Raw genomic sequence first — 10,769 nt, forward strand, 5'->3', positions numbered from 1 at the left:
ACTACACATGTTCAACAGACACCAGTTCATTACAAACTGAATACGTTATGTTAGCGAGTTGTCCATTAATCAAGTGATCAGCAGATTAATTGATGATGAAAATAATCCAGGTTTCTACGACTTAAGGTGTTGAAGTTGTTTTGTTTGAAACTGAAAACATTTTTACAATCGTACAAAAAAGAAAAGTCAGTTTGAGAAGCTTGTTTCCAAATTATCAGAATTATTTCCATCAATAAGCTGATCAATGGATTCATTTGATATTTTAAACTTTATTTTAAAGCCTGCAAGTGTCCGTGTCACATTAACTGCCAGAGGATCAGGAGCAGGATCAGGAGCAGGAGGAGCAAGAGCAGGATCAGGAGCAGGAGCAGGAGGAGCAGGAGGAGCAGGAGCAGGAGCAGGAGCAGGAGCAGGAGCAGGAGCAGGAGCAGGAGGAGCAGGAGCAGGAGGATCAGGACAGGCAGGACGAGCAGGAGGAGCAGCAGGATCAGAAGGAGCAGCAGGAGCAGGAGGAGCAGGAGGAGCAGCAGGAGCAGGAGGAGCAGGACGGGCAGGACGAGCAGGAGGATCAGCAGGATCAGGAGGAGCAGGAGCAGGAGGAGCAGGAGGAGCAGGAGCAGGAGGAGCAGCAGGATCAGGAGGAGCAGGAGCAGGCGGATCAGGAGCAGGATCAGGAGCAGGAGGAGCAAGAGCAGGATCAGGAGCAGGAGCAGGAGCAGGAGGAGCAGGAGCAGGAGGATCAGGACAGGCAGGACGAGCAGGAGGAGCAGCAGGATCAGAAGGAGCAGCAGGAGCAGGAGGAGCAGGAGGAGCAGCAGGAGCAGGACGAGCAGGAGGATCAGCAGGATCAGGAGGAGCAGCAGGATCAGGAGCAGGATCAGGAGCAGAAGCAGGAGGAGCAGGAGGAGCAGGAGGATCAGCAGGATCAGGAGGAGCAGCAGGATCAGGAGCAGGAGGATCAGCAGGATCAGGAGGAGCAGCAGGATCAGGAGCAGGAGGAGCAGCAGGAGCAGGAGGAGAAGGAGGTCTCTAACAGGACAGTATATGAACACTGCTCCTCTCAGACTTCACACGACTTCATGCTCTGAGGTTTTATGTAAACAGGAGGTAAAATATTTAATATTAATAAACTAAAACATTCTGCTTCAGTTGATCTCACTGAGCTGTCGGTTACAATATTTACTTTCATTACAAAAAGGCATCACATTTAGAAAAACTATGAAAAACACATAAAAAATATAATCAGAAATAATTAGATAATTAGTGGTTTCTGTCATTTTGCCATCAACAAGTTCTCTGGTGTCAGTTTTTGTTTCATTTCAGAATCCAAATGATTAATCTGTTAGAACATCATCAGCAGGTTAATCAACAGAGAAAATAATTGTCTCTCATCATTAACACAGACACTGTCTCGCCGTCTCACCATCCACATTTGAAGACATAGAATACAAATATAGAAGACACTGTTTGTGGACAGTTTGTTTGTGGTCTTCTGGTCTGAGCTGTTCCACACATGGAGGTGAGTTTACTAACTCTCTGTTACATCATGTCTTTTTATCTTTAATGAATTAGTTCAGTACTAAATAGTTCATCAGCAGTTGAGACAAACAGGAAACACAGCGTGTCCACATATGTTTGGCCATGTGGTGTATCCGTTAGGTGTTGTTCTGACAGATGAAACGCTCCATTGGTTCTAAGAAGAACAGCAGCAGCAGCAGCAGGTTCCTCCGTCAGTCGATGATGGAGTCTGTGCTGGTCTGTGTGATACTGCTGACTGTCAGCTGTGAGTCTGTTTACTCATTTATTCATTTATCTACTTTATCTAATTCATGTGTTTACTTTATTTGTTATTTATGTAAACATCCAGTTCAGCTCACTCACTGATTTGTAACTCACCATATTTATTGATTACCAATGAAACAGCTGTGCACAGGATGAAGAGCTGTTTGTTATTTCAAGGACAATTTTAGGGTTTTATTCTGAAAACGCCCTCAAATTAAAGCTTCCTGTCTGAAGGATCAAAGATTCACCAAATGATTATTAATTAACCGTAAAAGTCACTTCTTAGGTAAATTGTTTTACAAATTGTTATTCATTTTATCTGGAGCGACAGTTTGTCATCCTATGGCTGTTTGTCTGATCTGATCACGTTTAACTGATTGATTGATAAAAACATTCATTATTTCCTGCAGTACAGTTTAAAGATGCACATTACTGGAACACTGACAGAATATTTGACAGATGGACCTGTGGCTGAAAATGTTTGATCAGTTAACTAACAGTTGATCAACTAGTAAAGACAGTTTTTATAAGAGACATTTATTGAACAGATATATCAACCGGTCAGCTTCTCAGATATGAATACTGTGTGCTTCCTGTCTCAGTAACTGAATGTGTGTTTGTCGGGTGTCAGTGACACTCAGCAACAACACAAACACGACCGCTCCTGTTTGTTACAAGTTGAAAAGATTTTAAACTTTGTTGTCACACAAAATTATTATTTCTCTGACTTTTACAACAAATGTGTTTAAATCTGTTAGTGAGCGTGTCGATTTTCCAGGATACTCCATCTACCTGACAGGTGCGACGTATCACACGACTGAACAGTGTGATGAAGGGTTGCTGACGAGCCTCACGGTCAGAACCATGTTGAGAGAAAAAACCCTATTTCACTCCAACATGAAAAGTTTACATTTTAACTGAAAATAAATGTTGGCTGCAACCGACTTTTTCTTTTGACTGAGTATCTTCATCGCCCTGTTCTTGATGCTCAGACACAGATGTTCATATCTTGTTGTGTGTATGTTCTGTATGTTCAGTGTTTCGGATCATTCTATTCAAATCAACCTGAGTGTGTTGTGTTGAAGGTTCCCAGCAGCGGGTCACCAGCCTACCTTCCTCCACGGTGCAGGTGAGACTCGGGGATGATGCCACCCTGCAGTGCCCCCTGCTGGACGCCTCCGACACCACGGCGGCCCCCTCCACCCTGAGCTGGTACAGGAAGGCAGCAGGACAGGGTCCTCAGCTGCTTCTGTCCTTCAGGTCCACCAACAGCTCCAACATGAAGTACGGCACCGGTGTCGATCCAGAGAAGGTCTCAGCTGCGGCGGACGGCTCGCTGCTGCTGCGCGGCTCGCAGCGCAGCGACTCGGCGGTTTATTACTGCAGCAGGAGTCGAGGAGACGAGCCGCGGAAGGACCGCTCAGGACAGTGATGTCATCATGTGTGACGTGTCCTCGGCGGACCGGGCCCAGTTCAAACTGTTTGTGTTGGAGTTACACCTGATCACTGAACCTGTCTGTTCTCGGTCTATCACCTGTACGATGTCATGACTTGCAGTAAATATAACTTCAATCTGCTGAATAAACTAAACTTCCCAAAGTCTGCATTCATAAATACAATACTTTGACTCATTGTGTATTTGAATGGTTTTATCTATATCAGACAGACGAGTACCAGACTCACTTCACTGGCTTCTTCTTCAGGAGGACCAGCTGCTCTCTGCTGTCTGACAATCACGTAGCACTTGTTGCTGTGACGCCATTTTGTTTGTTGACACGCTCTTCATCTTCCCGCCATCGCTGCTAACCAACAAGACACGAGCTAACAGCATTCACAGGAAAACTAAATAACTCTGCAGCAACTCTTTCTGAAACGAGTTTTATATTCGACCGCAGAGCGACTGACTGACTAACCTGCAGTTTCAGCTCAGCGCCTGATTGTTATTTAAGCTCCTCTGTGACAGACTCCATCACTATCATTAACAGTTACACTGCAGTACCACCTGCCACCACACAGACTGGCGGACATCAAGGAGTTACAGTCCAGAGGGCGCTGTTTCCTCATTTTAAAAGGAGAACTGTTTAAATACCTAATTACTTTCCAGCCATTAACTGGACAAACATAACGTTTTATTATACATATTAAAAATACGTTTACATGTTCACCTTTCCTGTGAGTGAATAAACTTTAATATCTGACTTATATAGAAATAATAATACAACTAATATTTACAGCTATTTATCAGTGTGTTGTCTGAAAACAGACCTGTTATATGAATGTGATGTATATATGTATATTTGTGTATATACTGTATGTATATATGTATATATATGAATATATCTGTATATATGTGATGTAATTCTGACGATGTTTCGGAACACATGTATACAAACAGTCTCTGAGTGTGTTCTTGAGGCTTTTGACAGTTTGGATGCGACACGACAGCAACAGTTGATAAATTTCCTGTTTTTCTGACTGAAGCAACGGTCGCTCTGATCCCAGAGCAGCTCGACTCCTCTGGAGACCGTCGGTTCTGCTCCAACAGGTTCTGTTCTCCACAAAGTCTCCTGATGTCACGCAGCAGGATCATTAGCGCCTGCAGCTTCACACTGACAGCAGCTACAGCCACCAGCACCTCAGGTAAATATATATATATTCTAATACAGACTTTATTCAGGTGAACATTACATCTCCATTAGTTAAAGGAAAAACATCATCTGGTTCCAATATGAGAAGAAAACTGTCATGAGGATGTTTATATAACATTAAACAACAGTTAATATGTCTAAAAGTTAAATGTTTTATATCATGAATTATAATAAACATTAAATTGTCTTTTATTCACAAAAAACAAAGAGCAATACTGGACTGTATTAAAAGTGAAAAACATCATTAAACAGACTTAAAATTATAGATATTAATTAACTTTATGGACTTTACGTGAACATTAAGATAAAAAAATCATCTGTAAAAAACTTCTATATGAAGATTCTTCTTCGATAAAGAACAAAACATTACAACTGTAGAATAACTCGTCATCAGGACCTTCATGGAAAAGTAAATAAAACATTATCTGGACTCGGAAGTAAAAAATATCTTGGTGACTTTTGTTTCAAGCAGAACCGGAGAACTGTATGATCAGGTAAACAGCTTCACAATGAGTCGAGTCCATCACAGCAGGACTCTGAAGAGGTTTATTGATCTATCATCAGGAACATTAAGATCATTATGACATGTCTCTTATCAACAGAACCTCAGGTGACTCCGTGTGGACTGCTGGACAGTGAAGAAGACGTGAGGATGGACACAGCGCTGACCTTCATCTTCCTCCTTAGGTGAGACTCTACAGAATCTGTTGAACTGTTCCTTTAACGTCTGAGCCGTTCGTGTGTTTCTGGTTCACATGTTCTACAGTCGCTGTCTGTCTCCTGTGGTAGATGTTGGTGTGTCGGGTCTCTGCCCAGAGGACAGTCTGTCTCCTTCTCGGTGACTTTCAGTGGTGGAACTCTGCTGCTGGTGGACGTTGAAGAAGCAGCTGAACATGATCACAATCAACACAAGACAACAGGTGACGCCTGTAGGTCCAAAGACCCAGAACGTAAAGAACAGAAGTAGAACACGGTCTCTTTGTGTTTGTTTTGTCGCTTTGCGTCTGACTGGAGGACGTCTGACTGGAGGACGTCTCTCTGGAGGACGTCTTTGGGACGTCTCTCTGGAGGATGTCACTGGAGGACGTCTCTCTGGAGGACGTCTCTCTGGAGGACGTCTTTGGGACGTCTCTCTGGAGGATGTCACTGGAGGACGTCTCTCTGGAGGACGTCTCTCTGGAGGACGTCTTTGGGACGTCTCTCTGGAGGACGTCTCTCTGGAGGACGTCTTTGGGACGTCTCTCTGGAGGACGTCTCTCTGGAGGATGTCTTTGGGACGTCTCTCTGGAGGATGTCTCTGGAGGACGTCTCTCTCGAGGACGTCTTTGGGACGTCTCTCTGGAGGACGTCTCTCTGGAGGATGTCTCTCTGGAGGATGTCTCTCTGGAGGACGTCTTTGGGACGTCTCTCTGGAGGATGTCTCTCTGGAGGACGTCTTTGGGACGTCTCTCTGGAGGACATCTCTCTGGAGGACGTCTTTGGGACGTCTCTCTGGAGGATGTCTCTGGAGGACGTCTCTCTCGAGGACGTCTTTGGGACGTCTCTCTGGAGGATGTCTCTCTGGAGGATGTCTCTCTCGAGGACGTCTTTGGGACGTCTCTCTGGAGGATGTCTCTCTGGAGGATGTCTCTCTGGAGGACGTCTTTGGGACGTCTCTCTGGAGGATGTCTCTCTGGAGGATGTCTCTCTGGAGGACGTCTTTGGGACGTCTCTCTGGAGGATGTCTCTCTGGAGGATGTCTCTCTCGAGGACGTCTCTCTGGAGGACGTCTTTGGGACGTCTCTCTGGAGGACGTCTCTCTGGAGGACGTCTTTGGGACGTCTCTCTGGGATTGAACTCTCACTATAAAACTCGACACAGACTTGCCAGAAAAATTTCCAAAACACAAAAGTTTATAAAATAAACAAAGAGTAAACAAAGTTCTTATTATTTTGTCCAGGTGCGTTTGCAGGTTCTGGTCCGTCTGTCCAGGTTCTGTCCTCCGTCCCGCTCTCTCAGGATCCAGGATCCCCTAGGCTGCTGGTCTGTCTTCTCGCTGGATTAAACTCACCCCTGCAGGACGTCCTGTGGTGGGTCGATGACACACCGGTGACATCATCAGATTCTCAAGTCTCATGGATGATGTCAGATGGGGGCGGGGCCTACAGCGCTACCTCAGTGTGGGAGGTGTCAGCAGCAGACTGGAGGTCCAGGTCCACATACTGGTGCGGGACAGTCCAGGAGGGACGAGTCTTCAGACAGAAGGTCTGTGGGAGGGACGAGGATCAGCTCCACCCTGCTGCTGACACTTAGATAACGCTCAGGTCTCTGATCTCAGGTCAGTGAGCACAGATTCACCTGAGGAGCTGCTGGAGGCCAGAAACAGTCCACAGACTGAACTCATGGATCATCATGTTGATCTGAGCAGCTGACTGATGAGAGAGTTATTCTGTGTGTATCAGCTGTTCATGTCACACTCAGTGTTACTGTGAGCATAAACATGTTTGTTGTTGGATTTTAAGGAAACTTGTCACCAGGTTATTAAAGTCAATAAAAATTTATGTCTCGTTTGTTCAAAACAAACATTCAGTAAACTCACCTGTTGTTCCGCTCACCTTTACTGAGCTCTCGTGTTTCTTTGTGAAGATTAAAACATAATTTATTATCATTATCATTATCACAGTCCTTTCTGCAGCGACGAGGTCTGAAGTGAAACAAGTCCTGATCAATAGAATAATGAAAGCTCTGTAAGGTGTTGATTCATCTTAAGAGCGACAGAAAGACGTACATGAAGCTTTAACTTCATGTTCAACTCAAGAAATGTGTTTGATGCTGTATGAGCTATAAACATGTTCATTAACATTTCTATTAACACATACTAATGTTCAAAAGTACCTAATGAAGTCCTGATTAAAGGGCCTGATGACAGGATCAATAACACTGATGTTTCACAGCGTGACAGTAAAACTGCTACGAACGGCCGAGATCATAAATAAATATATAACTCAATGAATTCACCAAAAATAATATTAAAATTAAAAGGGGACATTAATCAATATATAAAATGTGACATCAACCGATATTTGTTATAATCAGTTTGGTATTAAATCCTCTGTTTGTTGTATTGATGAATGTACATTAATTAGTCTCTGATTGTCTGAAGCGATGCTCTGATGTCATCAGCCGACAGGCTTCGTTTTGTTATAACGAAGCAGAATTAATTCATAAACAGCATTAAAAGGGAAATAAATCAATACAGATACAGTTTAAAGAAGAATCATGCATTTGGCCAGATTTGACAAATTATTGCATATAATACATTTTTTTGATTGTTATTTTAGTGCATTTCAAAGCGTATGCATTTATTCACTGAGTCATTTCTGTCTCTGTATTTTATTTTGGCAGTGTGTCCACCTGAACACAGGTGAGTTCTGTCAGTGAAGGTGGACCAGCTGCTCTGGTTCTGAGTCTTTAATCTGATATGAGCAACAGAATAAAATAATACATGCAAACACAGGTGAGACAGTCGACTGCCACACTGTCCGTTTATATGTCCTCCTTCAAATTAAAGGTACAAGTTCACTCAGAAAACACAAAACAAACACCATTTACAGTTTAGCCCCGCCCACCTCCACCCACTTCCGCCCACCTTCACCCACTCACCCGTCAGCAGCCAAGATAAATAGAAGCAAAATATTCATGTTTGTACAGAAGAGTATAATGTGAATCAAACACAGAGTACATGCTCTCTACTGTGACCAGAACACGTCAGACACACCTGTGGACAGGTGACCTTGTCATCGGTCCGCCAGGAGGCGAGCACATTATCTAAGAGGAACCAAACAAACCGAAACTGCTCGACCCAGTCCAGCAGCTGTCAGGATTCAGCCCTGACAGGTGATCTCAGCTGATCTTAGGTATATTCAGCTTTAACAACATTCAGAGGTCTGGTTCCTCTTCAGGCTTCACACGGTGGCTGAGGCAGAACAAAAAGCACAGCAACCTGAGAGACACCGTCTGCCACCAGAGGTGTAGAAATCAAACGTCTCTGACAGGTCACCTGTGGACAAACAGGATCAGATCAGGACTTCATGTCTTCTCTCTGTCTGTGCTGCTCGTCTCTTCAGGTGTCGGGACTTTTACTAAAAATCAAAAATAGATCGACAAGCCTTCAGTTTCAATCACTGAATTCAAAAGTTTCTCCCAGTAATTATGTTCTCTCTATCAAAAAAACCAACACGACAGAGATGAAGCTTAGCATTAGTCTGCAGCTAGTTTAGCATTAGCCTGCAGCGTCACTTCCTGACTCTTGTCCTGTGTGATGAGGACGATCAGCTGACTGGTCGACCTGGATAAAGTCAGGCTGTAAAGAGAGTTTGACGTCTTTACAGATCCACATGTGACAGATGGCAGCAGAGCTGTTAGAGCGAAAAGAAATCCATAGAGGCCGTCCGCACGAAAACGCTCTTTTGCATCGTTTTGGCCCACACAGATCCTGAAAACGCAGCGCCTCAAAATGCACTTTTTTGAAAATGGGTCTCAGAGTGGAGAAATCCAAACATGCAGCCCTCGTGTTTTCATGTGGATGGTGAATCCGCATACTTTCATACAAACCATGACGAGGAAGACGGAGAAAAAAAAAGACTGTTTTCGCCCGTGTGAACGGGGCCACAATCAAACCTTAAAACCTTTAAAAATATAAAGTCAAATCAAATTGTGTGTTTTGAGAATGGTGTTCTGCTCAGCTGTTTACAGTCCAGACGACTGCTGCTGCTGATGACCTCACTTTGTTTCTCCTCCTTTGTTTGACTGATCGCAGCATCTCTGACCTCTGCCTGAACTGAGCAGCTGCAGTCCTGTTTGTACTGTCTGGGCCACCGTAGAGCTTTATGTTTTTGTCTCTGTGTCCTCAGCTCCGCCTGCTGGGCTCGACATTTTGGAAGCCCCTGTACAAAAAGAGGTAGAACGTGTGGTTTCAGATCAGATGAAAATTTTGTTTCCAACAAAGGTCAAAGGTCAAATTTGGATGTTTTGGGGATCTGAACACTGACTTTGTCTCTGGTGGAGCTGAGCAGTCCACATGTCATGAAGAATCTGTCTAAAACCAAACTATGTACAGTGCAAGCAGGAGGGGGAGTAACAACACGACGTACTAGAAGATCACGAACACGACACGTCACTCACCTGACCGCTACACAGGTCTACCTATCAGAGCGCCCGACTCAACGGTCAAGAGTAGAAAGGATAAAAAACTCAAAGCAGATTGTCTCTTCACGTCGCCTGAAACACAAACCTCCAGTTTGTCTCACAGTTTTACAGAAGCAGCACACACACATGCTCCGAAACGTAACGGGATGCAGAAGAAGAAGAAGAAAAAACCAGAGCAAGGCGAAGCTGCTCGCTCTGTCCTCGTCCATCTCATCAGCGTCCACGTAAAGTTTATTAAAATACAATCAATCATCTCCATCCTGAGTGCCCGACGAGAAGTTCACCTTCTGTTCAGGAGAAGAAGAAGAAGAAGAAGTAGGAGAAGAAGAAGAAGAAGAAGAAGAAGTAGAAGAAGAAGAAGAAGAAGAAGAAAAAGAGAAGAAGAAGAAAATGAAGGAGAAGAGAAGAAGAAAAAGAAGAAGAAGAAAAAGAACGAGAGGAAGAAGTTTGTCCTCATCAGAACTTAAAGGAGCACTTCAACATTTGGGGAATCACTGAGCCACTTCCTGTCGAGACGTTCTCCGTCTCATGTTCGTGTGTTCACGATGTTGAATGAATCCTCTAAAGTGACGGCAGACTTCTGAGTCTGTCTGAGATAAAATACAAGTTTGTGTCCAAAATGTAGAAACCGGGATGAATGTGTGACTTCCTGTCCACACGGTGTTATCATGTGATCAGTCTGTTTATTGATCAGTAAGAACTCGATCTCAGTTCGATCAGACGGGTCAGACTCGGCCACAAGTGGAAAGTCATGGGTCATACATCTGATTACAAAGGTCATTATCTATATCTAGTTATGGATCGATACCTCTGATTCATAATTCATTTTGGTCACAAACATCAGCTGACCCGTCGTCACTGCGGTGAGAAGAAGAGACGCCATGTTAGTTTGAGTTAAACTTCTGAATCAGAGAGGAGTCTACCAGCAGGCTAACTGTCAGTCAGAAATGTCGCTGTTTTGAACAGCGGAGAGCTTCAACACTTCCATTTCATCTGTTGTGGAGTATATAAAGTATAAAAGTGCTGAGTGGACACAGATCAATAAACTGTATAATTGATGGTTACAGGCAGGAGGACACTGGATCTTTGACTGGCAGCTAGAGAGTTAGCATTTAGCTAATAATCAGTCCTGGAGAAGCTGTACTCGACAAG

General features: G+C 44.0%; 3 protein-coding genes across 5 annotated transcripts in view; 2 read left to right on the plus strand and 1 right to left on the minus strand.

Annotated features, from left to right (window-relative positions):
* Positions 1–3,031, minus strand: part of si:ch211-1a19.3 (transcription activator MSS11) — a 23,797-nt gene extending 20,766 nt beyond the window's left edge. Inside the window, exon 1 of the mRNA XM_037115377.1 lies at positions 2,895–3,031. The gene's annotated coding sequence lies outside the window, so the exon portion shown is untranslated. The remainder of the gene's footprint in view (positions 1–2,894) is intronic.
* Positions 1,097–3,440, plus strand: sid1 (secreted immunoglobulin domain 1). Of its 2 annotated transcripts, XM_037115382.1 has the most exons (3): positions 1,112–1,519; positions 1,660–1,783; positions 2,868–3,440. In XM_037115382.1, exons 2-3 carry the CDS (start codon positions 1,675–1,677, stop codon positions 3,212–3,214), a joined length of 456 nt encoding a protein of 151 aa, XP_036971277.1. In that variant the 5' UTR covers positions 1,112–1,519; positions 1,660–1,674; the 3' UTR covers positions 3,215–3,440. The 2 variants fall into 2 exon arrangements, 1 of the variants encoding a protein (XP_036971277.1); XR_005077855.1 differs by having other exon boundaries at positions 1,097–2,637; positions 2,868–3,007.
* A 412-nt stretch (positions 3,441–3,852) lies between these two features.
* On the plus strand, positions 3,853–7,088 carry LOC119028924 (immunoglobulin lambda-like polypeptide 1). 2 transcript variants are annotated; one of them, XM_037115379.1, is made up of 5 exons: positions 3,853–3,954; positions 4,264–4,422; positions 5,033–5,117; positions 5,220–5,359; positions 6,370–7,088. In XM_037115379.1, the coding sequence occupies exons 2-5, from the start codon at positions 4,353–4,355 to the stop codon at positions 6,720–6,722; spliced, it is 648 nt and encodes a 215-aa protein (XP_036971274.1). In that variant the 5' UTR covers positions 3,853–3,954; positions 4,264–4,352; the 3' UTR covers positions 6,723–7,088. The 2 variants fall into 2 exon arrangements, with proteins under 2 accessions (XP_036971274.1, XP_036971275.1); XM_037115380.1 differs by having other exon boundaries at positions 5,220–5,350.
* The last annotated feature ends 3,681 nt before the right edge of the window (positions 7,089–10,769 follow it).

Source organism: Acanthopagrus latus, chromosome 11 (genome assembly GCF_904848185.1).
Source record: "Acanthopagrus latus isolate v.2019 chromosome 11, fAcaLat1.1, whole genome shotgun sequence".
In the NCBI taxonomy this organism is placed as follows: Eukaryota; Metazoa; Chordata; class Actinopteri; order Spariformes; family Sparidae; genus Acanthopagrus; species Acanthopagrus latus.

What these genes read in the sequence shown, in the direction of transcription:
- sid1 (XM_037115382.1), top strand. Translation starts at nt 1,675, where the DNA reads ATGAAACGCTCCATTGGTTCTAAGAAGAACAGCAGCAGCAGCAGCAGG. An exon ending in GATACTGCTGACTGTCAGCT is followed by an intron (nt 1,784 to 2,867) that starts GTGAGTCTGTTT and finishes GTTGTGTTGAAG; the next exon opens with GTTCCCAGCAGCGGGTCACC.
- LOC119028924 (XM_037115379.1), top strand. Translation starts at nt 4,353, where the DNA reads ATGTCACGCAGCAGGATCATTAGCGCCTGCAGCTTCACACTGACAGCA. An exon ending in ACCTTCATCTTCCTCCTTAG is followed by an intron (nt 5,118 to 5,219) that starts GTGAGACTCTAC and finishes CTCCTGTGGTAG; the next exon opens with ATGTTGGTGTGTCGGGTCTC. An exon ending in CAAGACAACAGGTGACGCCT is followed by an intron (nt 5,360 to 6,369) that starts GTAGGTCCAAAG and finishes TATTTTGTCCAG; the next exon opens with GTGCGTTTGCAGGTTCTGGT.